This window comes from Brassica rapa, chromosome A02 (assembly GCF_000309985.2).
Source record: "Brassica rapa cultivar Chiifu-401-42 chromosome A02, CAAS_Brap_v3.01, whole genome shotgun sequence".
Classification (NCBI taxonomy): Eukaryota; Viridiplantae; Streptophyta; class Magnoliopsida; order Brassicales; family Brassicaceae; genus Brassica; species Brassica rapa.
Genome location: NC_024796.2, coordinates 7,457,603 through 7,481,535, shown reverse-complemented (window position 1 = coordinate 7,481,535; position 23,933 = coordinate 7,457,603). Strand labels below are relative to the sequence as shown.

General features: G+C 35.1%; 5 protein-coding genes across 6 annotated transcripts; 3 read left to right on the top strand and 2 right to left on the bottom strand.

The window, feature by feature from the left end:
- Positions 1-2,162: 2,162 nt before the first annotated feature.
- Positions 2,163-10,755, bottom strand: LOC103852022 (putative FBD-associated F-box protein At5g53635). Of its 2 annotated transcripts, XM_009128902.2 has the most exons (4): positions 9,933-10,755; positions 8,653-9,634; positions 8,382-8,522; positions 2,163-8,275 (listed from the first exon to the last, which is right to left on the bottom strand). In XM_009128902.2, the coding sequence occupies exons 2-4, from the start codon at positions 9,604-9,606 to the stop codon at positions 7,994-7,996; spliced, it is 1,377 nt and encodes a 458-aa protein (XP_009127150.1). In that variant the 5' UTR covers positions 9,607-9,634; positions 9,933-10,755; the 3' UTR covers positions 2,163-7,993. The 2 variants fall into 2 exon arrangements, with proteins under 2 accessions (XP_009127150.1, XP_033140815.1); XM_033284924.1 differs by having other exon boundaries at positions 8,653-10,755.
- Positions 10,756-10,987: 232 nt separating this feature from the next.
- Positions 10,988-11,773, top strand: LOC103852021. The gene is made up of 2 exons (XM_009128901.3): positions 10,988-11,223; positions 11,471-11,773. Exons 1-2 carry the CDS (start codon positions 11,101-11,103, stop codon positions 11,567-11,569), a joined length of 222 nt encoding a protein of 73 aa, XP_009127149.1. The 5' UTR covers positions 10,988-11,100; the 3' UTR covers positions 11,570-11,773.
- A 235-nt stretch (positions 11,774-12,008) lies between these two features.
- On the top strand, positions 12,009-17,722 carry LOC103852019 (growth-regulating factor 7). Its single transcript, XM_009128899.3, has 2 exons — positions 12,009-16,603; positions 16,690-17,722. Exons 1-2 carry the CDS (start codon positions 16,477-16,479, stop codon positions 17,604-17,606), a joined length of 1,044 nt encoding a protein of 347 aa, XP_009127147.1. The 5' UTR covers positions 12,009-16,476; the 3' UTR covers positions 17,607-17,722.
- Positions 17,723-18,042: 320 nt separating this feature from the next.
- LOC103852017 (RNA-binding protein 38) lies at positions 18,043-19,723 on the top strand. Its single transcript, XM_009128897.3, has 4 exons — positions 18,043-18,381; positions 18,468-18,600; positions 18,682-18,709; positions 18,858-19,723. Exons 1-4 carry the CDS (start codon positions 18,220-18,222, stop codon positions 18,934-18,936), a joined length of 402 nt encoding a protein of 133 aa, XP_009127145.1. The 5' UTR covers positions 18,043-18,219; the 3' UTR covers positions 18,937-19,723.
- Positions 19,464-20,945, bottom strand: LOC103852018 (NDR1/HIN1-like protein 26). Its single transcript, XM_009128898.2, has one exon. The coding sequence runs from the start codon at positions 20,253-20,255 to the stop codon at positions 19,614-19,616; it is 642 nt and encodes a 213-aa protein (XP_009127146.1). The 5' UTR covers positions 20,256-20,945; the 3' UTR covers positions 19,464-19,613.
- Between the last annotated feature and the right edge of the window lie 2,988 nt (positions 20,946-23,933).

The following is a 23,933-nucleotide window of genomic DNA, read 5'->3' as shown; positions in this document are numbered from 1 at the left end:
GCAGACACTATTTTGGAAACATCTGAAACAATTTTTTTCTCTTAAAACATCATTAAAGTGATAAAGAGGGAGTGATTTTAAACACTCAAAAGCTAGTTTAACAGCCGAAGATTTTATACATACACTTATATATTATTTATTGCTATTTGCGTTTAACTTTCGAAGTCAAAATTTAATACACCCTTCATTTTCATGATTAGACATATAAACTGGACTGAACATCCAAAGATAGACTACAACCGAGAAATTTAAATATTTAAACTATGATACCATGTAATAAACAATCTCAAAACTTATAAACCATGAAGTTTGTGATAACTTATGGAATTGGATGATTCTATTGATAGAGCAGAGCTCTTGTTATATACAATTACAGAGGAGGTATTTACGGTATGCGTATATACAGAAGTTATGATAAGGAGATGATTGAGCTAATGTAATATATGCTCATGAATGTGAAGATAGTTTCCTTATCCTAATATCCCCCCTCAAGACGGACCGCCTTGTGCTAGTCCGATCTTGGAGCATAGTTGTTGATGTTTAGCGCGGGAGAGAGGCTTGGTTAAAGCGTCAGCGAGTTGATCGGCCGAGGTAACGTGAGTGACACGCATATGACCAGCTTGAACATGACTGCGGACAAAGTGATAATCAAGAGCTAGATGCTTCATTCGGGAGTGAAAGACAGGGTTTGCTGCAAGGTACGTGGCGCCTATGTTGTCGCAATAGATCGTTGGAGGTGCAGTTGTCTTGATGTTCAATTCGGTGATGAGAGAGAGCAGCCAGCAAACTTCAGCAGCGGTGGAAGCAATAGACCGATACTCAGCTTCAGTCGACGAGCGAGCAACAGTGGCTTGTTTCTTAGAAGACCAGGCAATGGGATGCTTCCCAAAGTAGACGATATAGGCACCTGTGGATGTGTAATCATCGCGGTTCCCTGCCCAATCTGCATCTGTGAAGGCGTGTAAGGCAGGTGTGTTGCTCGCAGAAAGAAAAATTCCAGTGGTCATACTACCAGACAGATAGCGAAGAACACGTTTAACTCCATGCCAATGCTCATCAGTGGGCTTGTGCATAAATTGTGATAGCTTGTTGACAGCAAATGAGATGTCTGGACGAGTTAGGGAAAAGTATTGAAGACTCCCAACAGTAGCACGGTATTGAGTTGGATCAGACAATGACTTGCCGGAGTCAAGCGTCTGTGGTTTGTATGGACACATTGGCGTGGAAACTGGGTTGCAGTCTTCCATCTTGATTCTCTGTAGTAAATCTGCAATATAACGATGTTGAGTCAGTAACAAGCCATGAGAAGTTCTATGAGCTTCAATGCCTAAAAAATAAGAGAGAGAGCCAAGGTCTTTGAGAGAGAATCGTGTAGATAGAGCCTTTATGAAGCGTTCCATTTGCTGTGTGTTGTTCCCGGTGAGAACAATGTCATCGACATACACTAGCATGTAGAGAAGAGTGCCATTTTGATTGTAAATGAAGAGACTGGCATCGGCAAGGGAATTTTTGAATCCAGAAGAAAGCAAGAATCGCTTGAGCTCAGTGTACCAAGCCCTTGGTGCTTGTTTAAGTCCATAGATAGCCTTGTTGAGCTTACATACAGCCTTTGGATTGTCTTGATTGATGAACCCCGGTGGCTGCATCGTATAGACTGTTTCATCAAGCTTGCCTTGCAAGAAAGCATTGTTTACGTCAAATTGTCGGATTGGCCATTGGTTGGTGCTCTGATACCATGATAACTTATGGAATTGGATGATTCTATTGATAGAGCAGAGCTCTTGTTATATACAATTACAGAGGAGGTATTTACGGTATGCGTATATACAGAAGTTATGATAAGGAGATGATTGAGGTAATGTAATATATGCTCATGAATGTGAAGATAGTTTCCTTATCCTAATAATACATTCATGTTATCATCTCTCTAATATTGTGCGTCTTATATATCAATTAATTAGCAGTAGTTATGTGGATTGTTGCCTTGCTCATATATATATACGCTGTAATGTTTTTGCACCTGACACACCGTAGCTGAGCTCAGCTCCGATCAAGTTTAAAGATGTGATTCCTCCATAAGCGGCATCGTGATGATCAACTCAACCGCAAAGCCTTTATCCACCACCTAAGTCCGTATAACTATATTATATTCCAATGTTTTAAAACTATATTATATTCCATAACTTTTGAGCTTTATCTTGACTTGAAAAAATTAAATGTAGTGTAAACCCTTTTCCTAAGTGATATTGAGAAATCGTTTGCCATGATTTAAGTCGTTTTCTTGTATTACATTATATAATCTGTTGGCTATTTTGCATCGTAATCAAAACATAAAGCAAGATAGGCGGTTCTTCTAATTAAGACATGGTACAATGGAAATGAAGTAAGCTAACCATCAACAGGACTCATAAGTAAGTGGTGCTTTTGAAATGTTTGTAAACAATACCTACCTACGATTAAAACATTCTCATCACACTAAATTTTAAAAACTGTTGGCCTATAAAATGCAGCTCCTTCTTGCACTGTTTAATGGCAATTCTACTATCCAGCTCTGAAGGAAGGAGGTATGTACCTGAGAAGCCCACTAAAGGTCCTAGGCAACAATTTGCTTGAAGCCCCTGTCTATTAGCTTCTGTAATCTATCTTCTGATACCATTACACTCTAGTTCCAGATCACAATATTCTAACAAACTCCATGTCTAGTTCCCACTATTTGCTCATACTGACACCACACACATACCTAACGCATATATATATCAGCATGCAGATGAGAATTGGCTATACACATAATAAGATCAGGATGCACCATTTTAGATGAGATTCAGTAACTAAATTCTTGTTTCCATATATGTATATATTTCATCTGTAATATATAGAGAGAGGCATCAACTGAGGTTTGCAGAGACCTAAATTACATAGACAACAACAAGTAAACCAAGCGTTACTTCGAAATTTGACATTACCAATGATAAGACCTTCTTGAACAATGAAGTTTTTTTCTTCCAATAAAATGAAATATTCAAACTAAAACGCCAATTCCTCGAAGTCCCTTCAATGTTCCAACGCGAATTTGAGGATAGAGCCAGACAAACCATTAGACTGTGACTACACCATTGTCATGTTTACTAAATCGTATCTAGTCATTTGTATAATTGTAAATGAAAAGAACTATCATTAGTAAGCCTTACAAGGTGGCTGGTAATGTTGATGTATCGATCATCTGATGGATGGAAGGAATACTCTAATCAGCTCTTTTGCAGTCACCTTTTCCTACAAGTAGAACATTTGTTTTGGCGAGATATTGCCATCTTTATACATCCCTTCCAGAAGATGTGATGGTTGGCATCTCCTCAGTAAACGGGCATGAAACTTTTGCATTTACTTTTTGAGACATGATCTTGTTCTTGATCAAAACAAGGTAGTCTTCTTGAACAAAAAAAAACGTTGGATTTGAGGGCGGGTAGGGTTATGCTTTGTCTCATCTCGGGATTATAGATGAACATTTTTCTGAAAACAATGTATAAAAACCCAGCCCCGAAGAATAACCATTCTGCGTCCTCCCATCCATGACAGACCCAATCCAAGTATTTTATGAGCCTTGTACTGAGATAGAAAAAAAACTTTTTTGTATATTGTAGTTATATTAGTGTAAATGTGAAAGCGTCCTAATCTATATATTTTTGGCAATTCAAGACCATATTTTCTTAAAGAAAGTTATCAAAAAGGAAAAAAGATACAATGCAAATGTATCACGAGCACCTGTTCTAAGCTGGTCCATGGCTTTGGACGAATACAACAAGATACTGTGAAACTCCGATGAAACCCTGATGTACCTGCAGTTAGAGTAAAAAAAAATTAGTTTCTCAGATTGTAGTAAATCTTTGGATGCTCAGTCCCACAAACTATTAGGATAAGGAAACTATCTTCACATTCATGAGCATATATTACATTAGCTTAATCATCTCCTTATCATAATATGTATATATATATACCTTGATGGCGACCGAGGCATGGTGGTGGTAGTAGTAGTGACATCGTGAGGTGATGACATTTTCTGTAATTAAGAGTCAAATCCATGAATAACAACAAAGGCCTTTAAGATGCCATATAAATTTTCTGAATACTAAAGTAAATAAACTTTACCAAAGGAGCATCAAGACAGGCATGGTGGAAGTAGTAGTAAGTGATGACATTTTCTGTAATTAAGAATCAAATCAATGAATAACAATAATTTAAGAATCAAAATCAGTGAATAACAAAAGCCGTAGATGACATATAAATTTCTCAATACTAAAGTAAATAACCTTCACCAAAGGAGCATCCAGACAGGGCATGGTGGAATTGGTAGTAGCAAGTGATGACTTTTTCTGTAATTGAGAATCAAAATCAAAAGCCGAAATTTTCTCAATCGCGTTTTACAGAGATATACTATATGAAAATATATTAAAAGTATATAATAATAACCTTCCTCCAACTTCTGTTAAATCGGGCTTGTCGGGCACGCGCTCCATATCACGCAGCTTCTTATACTTTTCAGGCCGAGTAGTACTGGGACGACGTCGACTCCATATATTCCTCTCGTTAAACATCGCTCTGCCTCCTCCCAAAAACTTTTCACGGTGTTGCAATGTTGAAACCTTAGCTGCGTGTGTATATACAAGTGATTTGGGCCTAAAGCGATGTTTATAATCTTCAACTCCTGTTTTTTTTTAATGAACTTTAAATTGAAATTGGCTAATATTTTAATATTTCATTTATATCCCGATCTCAATCGGCGTCGAGATATCATAGCCGGCTAGTTCTGTGCTCTACTCCAGAACTTTTGTGTCGTCTCTAAGCTCAGTTGTTTCAACCATGGAGACGACCATTGAAGCTTCGACGACAAGAGTTGATGCAAACATACCACCTAGCTCTCGCAACGTAGTTGACTGATGAAAAACAAGCTACGACTCAAGATCCTAGTTGGCCTTGCCTCAATTATCTCTGGACGATGGGTGAGGCTATCGTAAATGGTCCCAAGACCAAGAAAGGACAAATGTTGTTTCCTGAGCAAGCAAAGCCTTAAATACCGGTAAAAACAATTCCGCCTCCAGCTCTTAAGGAAGATGGTAGTCTTCGTTTCTCATGGGCTGCATGCATGAACCAGTTTTCTAGAAACCTTTTCCGTGCTACTGAACCAACTTATCGTCTGGACGGTACACCTCAAGTGACACAATTCCCGCAAAGGTACTTAGTTTAGGACCGGAGAACAAAGAAGAATATGTAGTTGGACAGTTTCATATGTGTTCAAATCCGCATGGAGGTCTTATCCATGCAGTTTTGAATAGGTTATGGGGTCGTAAATGTAAATTTCCTGCCGAAAGTTGGGAAATTCGTCATATTTATTCCATATCCCCATGAAAATACTCGTAAAGGGGTTATTCAAAGAAGCGTGTGGCATGTTGATGATTGTTTACTCTTTGTGACTCCTTAGAATCCTGCCGGTGTGGGTAATTCTAAAGAATAATAGAAATTGCTCCTAAACAAAGTGGAGGAAGAAATTGAAAAAAGTCGAGGTAATAGAGTTGATGATGAGGATGTTTCGCTATGGCTAAATGGTAAGGGGGTGTGCAAGAGAAGTTTCTCCTCTACAGAAACTTGGGAGTTTATTAGAGAAAGGAAGATCCTTATTGACTGGGCAGATATTGTGTGGTTTAAGTACTCAACCCCTAAATACTCATTTATCTTATGGTTGGCTATGAGGGGGAGACTTGCAACGGGGGACAGGATGAGAGCTTGGCAGTGTAGTGCAAGGGAGGATTGTATCTTGTGTAATGCGCCATTGGAAACTCTTGAACATTTATTCTTTGAGTGCAGTTACTCTACTCGGGTATGGGAAGCTCTAATGAAGGGTATCTTGAGGGGGCAATTTACGGTGAGATGGGAGGAAATAAAAAGACTCATGAGAGGCTCAATGGGATGTAAGATGCAGAGTTTCCTCGTAAAATATATGTTTCAAGCTACAGTCTATATGTTATGGCGAGAGCGTAATAGACAAAGGCATCGGGAGGCTACTGCGCCAGCAGAATTGTTGATCAAATTGCTTGATAAAAATATGAGGAACAAACTCACATTGATACAGAGGAAGGGAGATAAAGTAATTGGAAATGGGATGTAATTTTGGTTTTCTACAAGATAGGACTGCAGTAAGAGTTAGCTATCCAGTAGGAGTGAGAGCTGGCTATCCAGTAGGAGTGAGAGCTGGCTGCCTAGTAGGAGTGAGAGCTAGGTAGAATTGAGAAGGTTGACAATGGTGGAGGAGGTAGAATGAGTTGAAGAAAGAGTTTCTTTTTGTTTAAATTCCCAAATGTGTATATAAAATTAGGAAAGGACACACATAGTTGTAATAAGGTTTTTTCTTTTGAATTAAATTTAACATTCAATTCAAAAAAAAAAAAATTCTAAAGAATATTCAAGATTCTTGCTTCTTGCTTCTTTAGATTAGGAATCAGCCACATAGCATCGGGTTTGGAAGAGCCTATGCTTACACACAAGCCCCGTTTAGATCCAACAAACATGAGAGAAGCAAAAAATACTAGTTCAGGTGGAATTGGATATACCATTTTCGAAGTTCATTGCACTTGATGACAAGCAAGTTAATATCTATTTGGTAGAAGTTGAGTACTCTTAGATTCCTAGTGCATGTGAAAGGTACGGTGCACTTGGTCACAAGTGCACTTGGTCACAAGGAGAAGAGGTGCTTATTACCACCTCAGGCACAAGATTCTGTTCCTATTACAAAAGAGCCTCATGTCACAAACGAGAGATCCCAATGGTGGACATTATTAAGCTGCTGCAAAATTCGTCCACATCTCGTGTAGAATCTACACTGTAGATCATCCAGAGCCAACTTCCAAAAAGCCATTGGTCACTCTTCCTTCTAAGGATGCATTTACTAGTCCGGTTACACATTTGCATGAAGTATACTTGGACCCTTGCTCGCATATTGGTAACATTTTACCTTTGTTAGAAATGTGACACGCTTTTGGTCAGAGTCTCAGAGATGAGATTATAAATCAAAGAGAGACTGGTGGACATATTATACTATACCCCCCCTGCCCCTCTCCACTTTTGTTAAAGTGACGATTTTACCTCTGAAGCAGATAAGTAGATAATTATGTTTCCCGGGGAAACGGGGGGTACTTTAGTAAAGTTAAGAGACTATAATTTTACTGCTCTGTTCTTGATCTTAATGATCTTAATGCTTTCGCATTTACGTAAAACAGAGTAAGGAACTTGCTTCTACTTCTTCTTCTTCTTCAGTCTTGATGTTTGATATCTTCTTCAGTCTTCTTCAGTCTTGACTATAATTTTACTCTGTTTCAGCATAACTGCTTAAAGGCAAATCATGCACAACATGAATCATCATTATTCTATTTATATTTTCTAATGAGAGTTTATACATAACTGTGAAGAAGGAAGTAGTAACCAGGCCATGTTTAGTGTCTTCCTAGAGATCCTGAAATCTATTTATCAAAGGCCTTACATTACCCAACTCGTATAAGCAAAACTACTCTGTTTCATATATGTAATTGTTGTCTTAACGTGTTTAAAAAAAAACAGAATCGAAATCATTACCTCATTTCTTGAGTTTTGGTTTCTTAGGAGCAGAACTGCCAGCTTTCTTTGCTGGTTGCTGCTTCTCTTTAGATGGTCTTCCTCTTTTTTTTTCTTACAACCTACAAAGTATTCCACATATACAACCTACAAAGTATTCCTCTCTATGTAATCAAGCAATCTCAAAACCAGAATAAATTAGAACTCATGCGTCTAGTGAAATAGAAATTACAAATACAAAAGAAAAGAACTCATAAAGCTTTGTCATACAAAAGAAATTTGTTTGGCAAATGTTCTTTAGGTGTCTTATTGATGGTTGAATAACCATGTAGCATGTTTCAAAAAAATTAAAAAATAACCATGTCAGAGACAAACCTCACGATACTCTCACTACAAATCAGAGGATGACGACTTTACATTTGGTAGAGACTCTTGGTATTTTGAGTAGTTTCTTCAACATATAGTCTCTTCTTGAATTATAAGAAGCCAAACGTAGAATGAGTTTCTCGAGGACAGCCGAATTCTTTAACAAGTACTTCACCAGCTTCAATTCAACATCATACTGGACTGGTGCTATCAACTCAACAAACTCGAGAGACGATAGCAAACACTCAGGCACAGATGAGAAACTCACTTGATCAATGTCCTCACTAAAACCACCCTTTCTGTCATCGCATACCTAGAGAGAGAAAAAAAAAGAGAGGGTTAAAACTTAAGAAATATGTGCAAGTTTTATAGAGATTTTTCCTCCAAAAAAAATAACATAGGGTTTAGCAAACCATCACCAAGGCGAGGTACTTCAAGTTTGGGAAGCTCTCAAGAAAGGCTGGTAACCATTTAAAATCGCGTGGATAAAGAGTGATATCCAGGTAGGACATGTTACTAAACTGAGGAAACGGTTCGAGTTTCGAGTAGTGACACATAATCTGGAACCAAAATGAATAAAAATAACGTGGGTGAGAAGATTTCATGATAGAAAATGCACATGTCCTATACCAACATTTAACATATGTGTATCAGTGTATACCTCAGTAACAAAAAAAAAATTGTGTATACCTTTAAGGTGCCTCTACATATTTTCATACTCCTAGCCATCGAGATCCCATGAAGAAACTTGTGGATGTTACTTATCTTCGATGAAACGATTACTTCATAAATATCGTCGAAAAACTCATCATCAAATTCTTCCAAACGGACGATACCGAGGAGAGATATTTGTAAGACGGCGTTTGACTCCAATTTGTGTATTATGACACTTTTTGATATGTTATCGTTGATGTTCAAAAAGCATAGACGAGGAGCATCAATAACAACTCCTGCTGAATCAAACAGGAAAGGAGAAACTCGTTCGAAAGTGAGCCTCTTCAATGACCGAGAGTGCACCCGAAATACTTTTTCATCGTCACTAGCCACGACAATCTTTAAACATTCCAGCACGGGGGAGCATAAGACAAGCGTCTCAAAAGTTGCCTCATTAGGAAACTCGATATATTCTAAATGCATAGTCTTCAGGCTAGGTAAGGAAACAAACTCAGCATCAGACAAGGTCACCTGAAAGAGCTTTAAGCATACCAGTGTCTCACAGTTATAAACTCTCTGCGGCATCTTGTTAAACCTACGGTCTGCGTAAGAGTAAGAACCAACATGTAGATGTTGGATCTTACGCTTAACCGCAGCATCAAACCATGACGTGAGAAAATAACCATCACTAAGGTCTTTTTTATGAATCGTTAACTTGACTTCCTGTATGCATGAAACCCTAGTGGAATCGAAGAATCTGTCGCCGAAACTCGTAAAGTTTTTGAGATCTAAAAAGTCCCTGGATTTTAACTCCAAACAAGGAAGCGAAAGCCAAAGATGTCTCCATCTAGTAGACAAAACACTAGTCTTAACAGCTTCCTTTGTGGAGAGAAGAGAAAGTATCTGGCATGTCAAATCATTAGGTAATTGGCTTATCGCATCTTTTGTCAACGTGGGACGAGCCTGACTCGCTTTCAGTTTACGAACCATGTTTTTTCTCGATCTAAACAAAACTATTCTGCATGACAAAATATTGAAAATACAAGTTTCAGAGAGAGTAGTATTAGTTTGACTTAACTAACCTAACGTAATTAAAAAAATCTCTAACAAGTGAAGAGAGGTTTTTAAAGCTCCATCGAACCAGATCAAACTTATAACATACATCAAACATTCGGTTGAATACATAATAATAAGGAGCAAGACTAGAACCACATGAAAATTACTAGTCACGCTAGGGTTTTCGATGTTTTCTGATGTGGTTATTTAGAACGAAACCAACGGTAAAAGAAGAGCAAAAAAGATGAACACGAACTAACCGTGATTTTCCCGAAGGGGTGGAATCTGACTACCACGAACGAATCGACTTCGTCGTCACCCGTAAAGCTGTGCGATTGATTGTCTTTTTGCTACTAGAGCTAATCAAAGTAATTGAGGCTGTATTTATAAGATAAATTAATTCCAATGGTAAAATTGTGAAGATATCTCAAAAAGTAAATAAAATGAAAAAGAATGAAAGAGAATATTTTTTGTTTGTAGAATATATCCAATGAGAACTTTTGAGATATTCTCTGAACAAAAATTGAACTATGAGTCAACATATAATTGATTGCATGGTTTTATATAAAATAAAAACTAATTATGTTAGAAAAAAAACTTAACTTTTTTGACAACTAAAAAATCTAATTATGTTTTACAAATGTATTAGAGAAATTCCTTTTGATAGCCTTTTTTAACATTTTGTCACAAAAATATATAGACTTCAATGAAGAAATTGACAAAAATAAATTTTATTAAAATATAAAAATATATTTTTATTAGGGTTAACTAATCTATACAAAAAGTTTAGAGTTAAGAAATAAAATTTTGAGGATATAGTTTTAAATTTTTAAAAATAAAAAATAGTTATTTTGAGGATATAGATTTGTTATGTCTGGATACGATAAACTAAAATCAAATGAGTTTTTACACCATAGAAAATCTTCATAAATGTTTTGGTTTGACCTGGTAAGAGACGGCCATGGAAGTTCATAACCGTCCGTTTTTACATTATTTTTTTATGAAGCCTACGCCAATGGCTTTAACCAGTCGAAGAGAGTTATAATACTTGCTTCATCGTACGGACCAAATAGAAGAGATCTAACTTGGGCATTGGACTCCAAACTGTGTTACACTCTGATGCGTGAAGCGTAATCATAATACACACTCGTAAGTCTGGCGATGAATTGTTTGATTGATCGTCTCTGCAATACCTTGTTGGTATTATTGGTATAGAGCTAACCAAAGGTAGTTAATCCACATATTTATATGGAGGACTAATGTAAAAAGATCATAACGACTCAACGATGCCGTTTTAGTAGTAGCTGAGGGATCTTTACCTGTGCATAGAACGACGTCGTTTCGGGTCGGGGCTGGTCGCTTATTAAAATTGTAGAATCGGAGTGTGATTTGAGAAAGGAGGAGGAAGAAGAAGACGAAGAAGGTCCGATGGGGTACGTGTTGAGGGTGAGAATGGCATCTTTCTTCGCCGGAGCTGCGACGGCGTCTTTGATCGGCCTATCTGTTCTCTATAAGGATTACAAAGTCGCTCACGAATCGATTTCTCACCAGGTTTGCAATCGAATTCGATTTACGTTTCCTCATTTCGGATCCATTTCTTTCGTAGAAGTTATTCTTCCCTAGATTTTATCTGCCAATAGCTTCCAGGTTTCATATATATATATATATATATATTTATTCTTTTTGTTTTAGTAAATCACTTAATTTTGATATTCATATATGAATTAGGAATTAGGGTTTTTGGTTGTATACATGAACATGCTTGAGTGTTTCATAATATGATCTCTGTTTCTCACAGGCAAAGGCTTTTCATGACTCTCTGGATACAAGGATCTCTACTCTTGAGAGCTTGAGACAAAGTGAAGCTCCTCAGCTTCCTCAGACAACAACTGATTAGTATATGTTTCGTACTCTCTGTCGTGCTGATGATGTTGTTTACTTGAGTTGCTCTTTTTCGCGTTTATCTTTTTCGCGTTTATGAATAAACTTGAAAGTTCCTGTATGACTACTGTTATCAAACAATGAAGTTAATGTAGTCTACAAAATGGATTGAAACTTGCTGTAATACTTTTGCCATTATAAAAAATTATGTTTCAGTTTATTGTTTTCGATCTTAAGTCGGTGGAATCCTGATCTTTGGTCAGATCAAATTTGATCGAGGCCACCCTTTAAGCTTGGATCTACAGGTAGTACCGTAGTACCTTAATAAGCAAGACCATAAGAATACTGATCTGGTATCTCGTGAAAAATCAAGTATGGGCCGAACCAAGGAGCCTAGTATCTTGGTGGGTTAAGACCCAATTAACCTGAGCAGAAGTTCCGCAATCTCAGACTCATGGCGTTTGGAGTAGGCTTGCGCATTTTAACCTGGATCTGAAAACCCGAAAATAACCGATCGAAATCGAACCGACAATTTACAAGTATTTTTTAGATCTAAATTTTTTTACCCGAAAGAACTAGAACCGGAAGAAACCGGTCCGAATAGACCTAAACCCGAAAAACCGATCCGGATAGACCTAGCCTAATAAGAACTGATTTGTACCCGACTTAAAAACATGTATATCCAAAACTATAATTATTTGTGTTCTATTTTATATATATAATTTTATGATTTAATTGAAATATCTTTTTTTTACAATATTTGTTATTATTTTGTAATATTTTTAATTAATATGAAGATTTAAAATGTGAAGTTTAAAGTTTAAAAATATTGTATTTTAATTATTAATAGTTTAATATAAGTTATTTTGTTGTGTTCAAAAAAAAAAAAATTGTAAACTTTTAGTATATGACAAATATCGACTAAATTTTTATGGAGTTTAGGTATGCCATGTTCTCTTTAGATCAGAGCATCTCCAACCCCACTCTATTTTTTACTCTAAAATAGAGTTTAGAGTAAAAAATGCTCCAATGGTATTCTATTTCTCACTCTATAATAGAGTGAAAAATAGGTTTACTCCAAATATAGAGTAATTTGTTTTTTCTTTGTTCATCACTCTATTTTCTACTCTAAAATAAAGTACATTTGGAGCAAAATCAAATTCTATTATAGAGTTACTCTATTTTAGAGTAAAAAATAGAATAAGCCATTGGAGATGGTCTAAATATCCGAATCCGATTTGATATGGACCCGAAATTATGGGTATTTTATAAGTATTTTAATTATATAGCTGAACCGACCTGGCCCCAAGAGGAACTAACCAAACCCGAACCGAAAATTTACAAGTACCTATTGGATCCAAATGTTTAGGATCCAAAGGATCCAGACCCGAAAAAAACATGTCCGAATCCGACCAGAAGATCCAAATACCCATACTTAGTTTGAAGTTTCTGGTTTTGCACCAAACAAAAAATTTGAAAAGTCTTGATAAATTAATTAGTCTTTTTTGGATCAAAATAAGTAAATTTAATAGTTAAAAACACTTAAATATTACCAAGACTCTTCGTACCGCAATCACATATCTGAAACCTTGTTACATATATACTTATGCATTTATACATAAGGACTTATGCATTTATACATAAGGAACAAGATGACTTTCAAAGTATTGTTTGCAAAATGCAAAGTTCCTAAAATGTTTGAACAAAATTTTTTTTTCCTAAAATGTTTAATTTGTGGTTTGTTTATTTTTTTTTCAACATTTGAGGCTGTAGCTTTATTTAGAAAAATATGTAAATACTAATATGTGTACAACGCAATTGTAAAACCAAGCTGTAGGCTCTGTCTTCCTTGGATTTGTTGTTGTTTTTTGGCTTTGGTTATGTATCTTTATTTCCTTAGTCCAAATTAGTTAATGGGGATAAGCGTTTGCTCCAGTCCTTGAATCCGGGTGGTAACTTATCTCGTCTGCTTATGGTTTCGGTAAGGTTGTTCATCCTTTTCGATTCTGTGTAAGGTAACATTCAAAATAATATCAATTTAATAGATGATTTAAAAAAACTGAGCTTAAGGCAAATATAACAACAATTATATTTCAATTCAATGCCATTTCTACATTACAAAGATCTTTTGGTTCATTACCAATTCAGCTTAGAAACTAAAAGTAGTTTCACTCACATGATTAAAGAAACACAATGAATAAAGAAAATAACGAATAAATCATAATGGAAGGACATGTCGAGAGCACATGGTGTTTGGCTTAGTGACAAATTCCAAGAAAAGTAGAAATAATGATATGGGAGAGAGAGCAATATGCCTTTGTCTCCTTGGCGGTGGTAAGGTGGCTTCGTTATCACCCGACACCTCCTCTTCATAACTATATACACATCTCGTCATGCAGATATATACGACACTTCAAGATGGATGGTTTTGTTGTTCCATCATTTTCCTGAAATAAAACATTATCGAAAACGTAAATGTTTGATGAGACTTTGGGATCGCACCCATCTATTTGATTCGAATTAAAAATTCGAACACTTCATATTGTTTTGATACTAATTAATTGTACTATTATAAATTACAAAATATTGTGTAAACCATTTTAAAAACAAAACCTTTTATTCTGTTTTACGAAATTTATGTTTATATGTACCATTTTGAATCGCTCTACTAACTGTATTCTTTACGTCAATTTTTTATGTAAACAATTTATCCATTAATCTTATATCATTCGCTTTATCTAAAATTCAAACTCGATTTTTGTGTACAATTATTAATAGTTAAATCACTGAACTAAAGAAATTTCACTATAGGAAAAAGTTAGAGTCACAACTAAGTAGCAATAGCAATTGGTTTGAACGGAATATTTATAATTTTATATAAAATTCAAGCTACATTTTAAATAAATTCCAATGTAGCTTAAAATGAATGACGGATTGTCCAACTGATTTTCCAGAAAATCAAAATATAGCAAAAGAAAAATGTTTTATCAGAAATAAAAAATATAGAATGTTATATCAAAAATAAAATTTTCTACAAAATATATCAAAAATAAAATAAAAATGTTTTATAAAAAAATAATTAAATGGTTGTTCGAAAAATTTTAAATAATACTTACGATATATTATATTACTACTTTTTCAATAATATTATTAATATGTTCTATTTTACAAAGGACCGTTTTTGTTTATTATTATATTTAATCCCTTTTAAAATAGATGGTGGAATATTTAAAAGTTGATTTCAAATACTATGAGAAATTATGAATTTGAAGACCTTAAATATATGGTAAGAACTATTTTGATGGAGCAATAGTTGCTATATAAGTTCTTAGTATATGTTACCAAAACTGCTACCAATTTCATATTGTTCTAGCATACATCAGTTTTTCAAGATTTAAAACGTGTTATATGACATCCCATTTCACTAATAGGTTCGCCTCTGATGGGAATGGTCTAGTTTTGGAGAGAATTAGGTTTGAAAGTTTTTTACGACACTAAATTTGTGTGGCTGCCCGGATATAAGACCATATTTTGAACTTCATTTGAAAATCCAGATAAAAATTCATTCGTGAGCTGCATCTCTTTTAAAGAATTAGTCTGAACCTTTTCATAAAACGGAATACCCCATGTTAACAAAAAAAAAATTTATTTAAAAAAGTCTGCTTTCACAGAGCCAACAACATATGCATTTAAAATAAAAGATCAACTTTTAATTGGATGTGAAAGGACAGAACATCAATATTGAAATGGGAAAAGACTGAGAAGTCAGAATAAAAAGACAATAAATGGGGACATGGGTCCTGAAGAAGAGAGTGTACACATCAACTTTTACCATCTTATTTTGTCTGGTGGCTTTGTGCTTCTTTGGATTCAAAGCTTGAGACAAACGGAAATACATTACTTGGCTACCCAACAACTTCACTTTCTGTGCTCTTGTCACAATCTCAAGCCCATTTTTCTTATCATCCAACGTATCATGATTCCTTTTGAGAAACTACAACAAAGAGAAAAGATAGTTCAGCAATTTGATACAGACGGGTAGTGTATATTAGAATTAATATTGTATACGCTATTAAGCTCAGGATGTTGACAAATTCATCTTCTCTTTATATTGAACATGATTATGAGCTCCCCTAGCTAGTACACTAATCAACTTTGTCGACCATGGGATCTACAGGTTGGTTTGCGTTTAGTAGCCAAATGCAAACACAAAAAATGAGAAATATGATGTTTTTTTTGGCCTGGCTTGATGGGTCATTTATTTACCGATTTTTTTCAGACTAGACCGGACCAGTCCGCAGGGTTTTGGTCCACCACAACATCTCAGAATTTAGCATATGCAATGAGTTAAAAGTCCACCATATCCATTAGAGACCAAACGTTCCTAATAACCAACCATTTATTATTTTTATATGATCTTAATTATCTTTTTTAATCTTTAAACTTTTTATCCATCTACATACTAGAGATTCAAGAGAAAACTTCTCCACCGTAAGATCGTTACATCCCCCTAATTGATAATGGTCTCAAGATGGGTCTGTCTTTTAAGGATCGATCCAAATGTCGGAAGCATGGAGGCATACTATAGGACAATCTTGGCGGCAACCCATCACTACTCATCCATTGCATCCAACCCATTCCCTCTCTCCCTCTCTCCCTCTCTCTTCAATGTATATATATGTTACATTACTATGATAAGGAGTAAAGGCAAGGAACATTTAATCATCATCTCCATTTCTCACCAATTTTTATATCCCACACATCCTGCAAGTCTGCAATCTTCACTTTCTTTCTTTTGAAAAAAGCCACATGTTGAAATAAACTGATCTTCACAACCTTCAGATCCTTCAGTCTATTCTCAACAAGATAGAAAAGTGAAAATATTCCCATACTCTTTACAATAGTTTTAAACTTCAAATCCTCATGGACTTTCTCAAAGTTTCTGACAAGACAACAACTCCATATAGAAATAACTCTCTATTTGGTTTGAGTCAACAACACATGGAGATTCATCCTCATCCTCATCCTCATCCTCATGTCATTACTCCTCGTAACAACCTCTCTTCTCTGTTCTCTTCATTTGATTTGATTCTCAAAACATAGACTAACGAATGTTCATCTCATGATTTGTAACAGATGCAGGAAATGGAGTTATGGGATGTTACTATTATTACCCTTTCACGAACGCGCAACTAAAGGAGCTCGAGAGACAAGCGATGATCTACAAGTACATGATCGCATCCATTCCCGTTCCTTTCGATCTCCTTGTCTCATCATCATCCTATGCACCTCCCTGTAATAATAAAAACGCTGTCGGAGACTTAGAGCCGGGGAGATGTCGGAGAACAGACGGGAAGAAATGGAGATGCTCGAAAGAAGTCGTCTCTAATCACAAATACTGTGAGAGACACTTGCACAGAGGCCGTCCTCGTTCAAGAAAGCATGTGGAACTTCCTTACTCTCGCCCTATCAACATCGGTGGTGGTTCCGAGAAAAACAGAGTTCTTAGTTCTATAAAAGACACAACAGTCGTCGAGCCAAAGGAGGTTTCATCAGCCCTCGCAAACTACAGAGGACTCGAGATCTTTCCTGCATCGGCGTCAAACGAGCAAGAAAACAAGTATCTGAACTTCATAGATGTCTGGTCCGATGGAGTAAGATCATCTGAGAAACAGAGTACCCCTGCTTCTTCTTCTCCCAACGGCAACCCTTCTCTTTACTCGCTTGATCTTTCCATGGGAGGAAACAGCTTAATGGGCCACGATGAAATGGGCTTAAGAGTAATTGGGCCGGGTCGTGATGATCCTCACGGGTATGGACCATATGGCGGTGTCGTGTCTTCTTCACTAGATGAGATGTCGAGATGGCTTGCTTCCACTTCCGCCACGCCCGGGGGACCATTAGCGGAGATACTGAGGCCGAACCCGAGTTCAGCGTTTTCTGGCGAAATGGAAGGGAATAGCTTGACGGCGACTCCTACTCCGAGCTCGTCGCCGTCTAGAGTGGTGAAGAAAGTGACTGGTTCAGTGTCTGATGATAGCAGCAAGATTTAGGAGTTTGGTGATGACGACTTTGTTTTGTCTTCGTTTGCCTCTTTCTTACTATTTAAATCTTGTACTTGTAAACTGTAACAAGCAGTTACTTTTAATTAATTATGGGCTTTCTTTGACCTTTAATCCCAAAATAAAGATGGACTTTAATCGGTCAATGCTATTTTTAATTAGAATTTACCATATTATTGAATAAAGAGTAAAAGAATAAAATTAAGAATTTAATATCGACAATTCTATGATTATTATATTATCAAATTAAGTTTTATTTGTCTAACTGTCAAATTAAGATATAATCATGATATATCTTTATTTTATCTATATAAATAAATCCCAAAAGTCTATTATATTATTCTGAAATTCAGACTTTTGGTTAACTAACAAGGTTATATATTTTAGTAACAAAAAACTTTTAAAACTTATTCAGTTTAGTTTTTCAATATTTATATATTTTATAGTATGGTATACATGTAATTTAACAATATGTTGCTATCTCTTCATACATGCTTATCCGCATCATTATTTTTGCCTATTTCTTTTTATAAAGAGATTTGTGTTACAAAAACTTGTCACATTCTCTAATCTCTTCTACGACTCTCCACTATTTTTTCTAGCCATGTCTCTACCAAACGATATAGAGACAAAGATATATGTTGCAGGTTTGCCTTGGATCACAAAAACTGAAAGCCTTCGGAATTACTTTGAACAATTTGGAGAAATTGTTTATGCTAATGTTGTTTGTGATAGAGCAACCAAACGATCAAAGGGTTTCGGGTTTGTAAGTATCAAACATTATGTAACATGTAGAGTAATTTAACTGTTAGAAATTATTGTTTAATCATGAGTTTGAGTTGATATTCTCAGATCACATTTAAAGAAGCTGAATCTGCAAATAGAGCTTGCGAGGATCCGAATCCAACTATAGACGGACGAAAGACCAGTTGCAAACTTGCTTATCTTGGTGCTAGGGTTCACAATAACCAATCAAACGAAAACGGTTTAGTCTCAATTTTCCCCTATTTGATTAATTGTTTACGGTGATACTTTCACGTTATAATTGTTGTTCTCGTAACCGCAGGTCTAGCTATTTGCGTAGAACCCTACTGGTATTTGCTCATTCTTCTTCATCTGTCAAAATTGTTCTTTTAACAACCAAAATTGATCATTATTTCAGGAATTTGTGTGTATTTTTTGCATGATATTGTGTGGTATTAACATGAAACTAATATAAGTTTATGGTTTTTCCATATTCAGGAACCAGTATCATTGCCACTGGCAGTATTATCAGCAGTATTACGAATATTACCCTTGGTTTAGCATCTATCCGTATTAAACGCAATCTCAACCATGAGATACATAGAGCTTCTTGTTCTGTTACATTATCATAGTCAATTTGGTTTAATTTTTCTGACTTTATATTGGTAAATTTATTTATTATGCATCTGCAGAATTGTTTCTCCTCTTTTTCAGCTGAAACATAATATAATTTATGCCATAAAAAGACTCTTTTAAGAGCATAAAAGAATTTATTCTTGCAAGAACGCCTTCCTTAAGTTGCAAAAAAAAAAAAAAGAACGCCTTCCTTAAACTGCAATATGCTTTTATTCGAGTCTCGATGAATCCATGAATCTATTGCGTGGCTTCCTCGTATCTGTTAAAAAAATATAGACTAGAAGAGGGAAAAGCGCTTTATTAGATTCTTCGGGAAAGTAGAGTCGATATATTTAAAACTATGCGTCAAGCTCGAAAAAGATACAACCACCATGCATTATTGAAGAAAAGTGGGGAAATTAATCAGGTGAATTGCTTGGTCAATTGGGCAATTACATTTCAACCAAAGATGTGCTCTGTTTTTGTTAGTACTCATCAAAAGAGTATAGTTTATATAATTATAGATAAACAGTTTAATATATCTTTACAAGTAGTACTAATGACCAGCACAAAAATATCATCAAAATACAGTGAAAGAAACTATAGTGTATATCTATGGTTGATTATTCAATATAGATCTCATATATCTGTAGAGCAACGAGTCCCCTGTATTGAACCTAATGGAGAAGTGGTCATGTTCGGTCCAAAAGCCACTAGTGCAACACAATTCACATTAAACCGGTATGCGCCAGAGACAAATGTCCCAATCTTCCACCTTAGCTTCCCGTCCATCTTCATACCGATGATTACTCTACCGGCTGACCGATCACGAACCATTTGATAACCAAAGGACTGAGCAACCGGAAGCTCAGTCCCTTGGAGAAACGCTGTTAAAAGATTGATTTCCTCATGAGATTGATAGAAAGGCGGTAGAGAAGCCTCTGATGTTATTTGTTGTCCTCTATATGCTGCGTATACGAGTAGCTTGTCGTAGTATATTCCTACTTTTTTGTTAGGGTTTTTGGAGAAGATAGTGAGCTGGATTGAGGAGTTAAGGGGATGAGTGGTGGAGGAGGAGACATTGAGGGTGTAGATATCGGCTTCCGTGAGGGAGAACTCGGGTTTCGCGGGATGGAGGATGAGCCAGATGAGGAAGATGATGAGGAGAAGGCCGCTGAAGAAAGTAGAGAACGTGAAGAATAGTTTCTTGCGACGGTTGTTGATGTTAATCCCTCCTTTCTTGGCGCAATGTTTTGGAGAAGTTTCAGATATTTTAGACATTTTATGAGGGAGAGAGGGATAGAATAAAGAAAGAGAGGAGGTGAAGGTGTTAAATAAAGAGAGAAGTAATGGAATAGAAAGCTATAGCACTTAAGCCGCAATTATCTTTGTCTTTAAAATGCTTTTTTGACTTGAGAGGTTACTTGTGACCTGTGATGGTGTGAAAATATTAACCTTTGGAGTAACAGATGAATGGACTGTGTTTTCTTTTTCCTTTTTAATATATTTGCGTGAACGTTTTAGTTACTTATATTATTAAACATGCTGGACTAGTTAAGGCAAACAAGCAAATTATCAATGAAGGTAACACACTAACACATTGTGACTTTAAAACGTTTTCTTTTTCTTGCACACTTGGGTGAGTGCATGGTAACTTTTTTCTTCTTTTTGGGATATATGAATGGTAAAATTTGTGAGATCATGCAAAGTTAAAAGAAAAAGCCTCGTGAAAAAATAAGAAACATATATAATAAATCCAAAAGACCTAGCTAAGCTGTACATAAAGTATAAAATCTATTTTTATTTGACTTATTATCTTTAAAATGTCTTTGTTTTAGTCTTTCTTTAGAGAAAAGAAAAATTACAGTACACTACAATAATAATGTGATTTAGACTTTAGCTCCACAACCGGTAAAAAGCGCCTTGAAATCTTATAGAAATCTGGTCCAAACTTCCATGGCAATATTGTAAACAATAGTAACGTTTTTTAATTTAATAAAACAAGAACTCTTTATTAAATATTCTTATTCACATGAATATACACATAAGAAGAGCGTGCCTTATGTTACTTATTTATAGTATGTGAATGACCGCGTCGAAGATCCTTTCCTTGGAATAAACCGTTATATACTTATCCTGCTCGGTTTGCAGTGTTTTTTTGTTTGCCCAATCGGTTTGTAGTATTTGCATGAAACAGGCGCCACGTATTATTTTCTTATTTTAAATTTATATACTATAAAACTAGTACGACTACAAGAATCAACACCTCCAAATTGCTTTATAAACTTTAATCCTTTGAAAAGCTTAGTTGTTTTCCTTCCACAAAAGCAGCTTTTCCACATTTATTTTATAATAGTTGGACATCTTTTATTATATAAATAAAAAGAGCATCAAACTAGAGGAATGTATTGAACAATATCCCTTACTTATTTCTTAGTTTAAGTTTCATAGAGTGTTATAAATATATATTTTTGGTTATTATGTGAAAGATTGGAGACTAACCAAAGTTTTAGTGGTATAAATCTGTATCATCATTCAAATTAAAAACTAGGAGAATGTGGTCTGTGAGTTGTAATAAAAGACTACTACTGGATAAGCAGAGTAGAAAAACTGTCTACATGTGTTAATGTCATAGACGACATGAAGAATCAAATATATAATTGGCCTTTTAAGAGAAGAAAGTTTTAATTTGTAGAGAGAAAAGGAAGGAAATAAAAGCCGTGGGAGCATCTCAATCATTTAATTTTTTTTTTTTGTAAACAGTCTCAATCATTTCATGGAGGCTTTCTGTGTCTTTATGTAGTCGTGCCTTTTACGTTAAGGAAAGATAGAGCAACTCGTGTATGCATCCAAATTTCTTTAGATGTCATGTCACAGTTACCTTTTAGTTTTTAAATAAAGGTTTCTATTACTCTCTTAGACATATACTTATGAAAACATTGTTCACCAAGTTATTACAATTCTATGTAGAACTAAGACCACGATCGATGCATGTTTTTAGAACGAGGTTTTTAATGTAATATAAAATATGTTTTTTACTTTTTAACTAAGAATTTTATAAAACATATAAGAAATGTATCTTAGCAGAAAAGTATCAAATTATGCTCTAAAAACTTTAAATAGGGTTTTCCCGATTAATCATGCTCTAAATTGAAGAGACGTATATTTCATTCAAAGTAATGGAACTTCGAGGAACCATATAGGATTCTCTCATGCATACTAGCCCTAAGTGGCTAAATATAATCAGTATTAAATTTTAGCATCTTCTGTTATCTATATTGACAATTCTCAGCTCAGATTACTGTGTGAATTGATCTACGGGTTATATTTTTTTTTTTGATCAATCTACGGGTTATATTATACTATGCTTTTTGGTGCAAAAATTAAATAAACTTATAAGAAATGACCCCATATGACTTTGGTGGTGTGCGATTTGTAATTTTCTCCACTTCTTTTGAAATACTTTCTCAAAATTGCTCATTGTTATCATCATGATATTCTTGCTTTGGACCTAGCTTTTGGTGTATTACGGTTTAATTAATCAAACAATGAAGTTTTTTTTTTTTTTTTTTGCTAAAAGCACAATGAAGTTGGAAAAAGAGACTATGTTTTTTCTTCGTTTGGTATTTAAAAGTCACTTTTTGTTGATTTTTCCCACACAGATTCAACCTTTTGTATTTTAAATAACTGAAAAAATATATGAGAGTAATGTTATTTCCTGTATGGTTGTTTAGAAGACTTAAATGCAACCTAAACACCGGGACAAGTTGAACTGAACATTTTCAAAAGTACAAAAGTAAGTCTTGCGCGCATTCAAAAATCAGTATAACCAGCCCGTTTCCACATTGTTTATTCGTCAGGTTTCAGTTTACGAAAAAGAACACTTTTTTAACTGAAGTTAACGAAAGAACACTAAAGAAAGAAGTGTCTAATCTTCAAAACATATAAGGAATTTATGGTGACAACTCCTTCAACCTTTTTTATGGAAAACTATATTTGAATATTTATCAAAAAATAATAATATTAGAAACACATACTAATCGCAATTAAGCATGTCGAATATTACATATTGGCAAACACCGATCGAGCCCTAGTCATATATTTGAGGTATTGAACTTAGCTAAAATATTTCGATAATTGTTTTAAAATCTTAAGATATTTGTTTCGTTTGTCCATATTTAAATAATTTGTGGATGCGCCCTTTTGGCAGCCAACTGAATGGGGCAGCATGATGTGAACGGCGTGAATATGTTGCGAAGCTAAATGAACGTTTGTGCGATTTAGAATCTTCATTGCATCGCTCTACTTAAACCATTCCTCATGGAAGAAGGAAAAAGTACAGATATTTTTAGGATAATAAAACAAACAGTAGTACTCATCGAATGATATAAATACAAACAGTACATCTCGTATGAGATTTTAAAGAGAAATACCATATACTAGCATAAAATAGTTTTTATCATAAAACTAGCACATAAAGTAAAAAATTAGAGTTTAGATTTTTGGGGGTGAAGATTTAGTAAGGTGTTTAATCCAGTAAAACTGAACGAATTTTTTTACAACAATAACTACAACTAAGTAGACATATTCGCCGATTCAGATAACCAAATCGGAGGTAATAAATCAACATATAGCATAACAGAAAGATAACTCTTAAAACCGCGTGCAAGATTGTCTGTCATTGTATTATTTGCTCTTGATATATGCTTGATCGAGAAATTAAAGAAAAAATTTCTTACATCGCCAAATTCGTCCATATGAGTAGCAAAAGCTGGTCATTCTTCTGGTGTCGACACCATCTCCATCAATTGAGAATAATTTATTACAAAAACACCTATGTGATTTGTATGGTCTTCATGTACTTCATAGCCCAAATCAAATCTTCACATTATGCATGTAAAGATGATAAGCTTCATAGGATGTATATAGCCTTCATTATATGATCGTCTAAGCCTATGG

Coding starts and splice junctions, on each gene's coding strand:
- LOC103852022 (XM_033284924.1), bottom strand. CDS start 9,606: ATGGTTCGTAAACTGAAAGCGAGTCAGGCTCGTCCCACGTTGACAAAA. Junction 8,523..8,652: donor TATGTAGAGGCACCTTAAAG/GTATACACAATT, acceptor TTTTGGTTCCAG/ATTATGTGTCACTACTCGAA. Junction 8,276..8,381: donor ACTTGAAGTACCTCGCCTTG/GTGATGGTTTGC, acceptor TTCTCTCTCTAG/GTATGCGATGACAGAAAGGG.
- LOC103852021 (XM_009128901.3), top strand. CDS start 11,101: ATGGGGTACGTGTTGAGGGTGAGAATGGCATCTTTCTTCGCCGGAGCT. Junction 11,224..11,470: donor ACGAATCGATTTCTCACCAG/GTTTGCAATCGA, acceptor TGTTTCTCACAG/GCAAAGGCTTTTCATGACTC.
- LOC103852019 (XM_009128899.3), top strand. CDS start 16,477: ATGGACTTTCTCAAAGTTTCTGACAAGACAACAACTCCATATAGAAAT. Junction 16,604..16,689: donor TCCTCATGTCATTACTCCTC/GTAACAACCTCT, acceptor GATTTGTAACAG/ATGCAGGAAATGGAGTTATG.
- LOC103852017 (XM_009128897.3), top strand. CDS start 18,220: ATGTCTCTACCAAACGATATAGAGACAAAGATATATGTTGCAGGTTTG. Junction 18,382..18,467: donor GATCAAAGGGTTTCGGGTTT/GTAAGTATCAAA, acceptor TGATATTCTCAG/ATCACATTTAAAGAAGCTGA. Junction 18,601..18,681: donor TAACCAATCAAACGAAAACG/GTTTAGTCTCAA, acceptor TCGTAACCGCAG/GTCTAGCTATTTGCGTAGAA.
- LOC103852018 (XM_009128898.2), bottom strand. CDS start 20,255: ATGTCTAAAATATCTGAAACTTCTCCAAAACATTGCGCCAAGAAAGGA.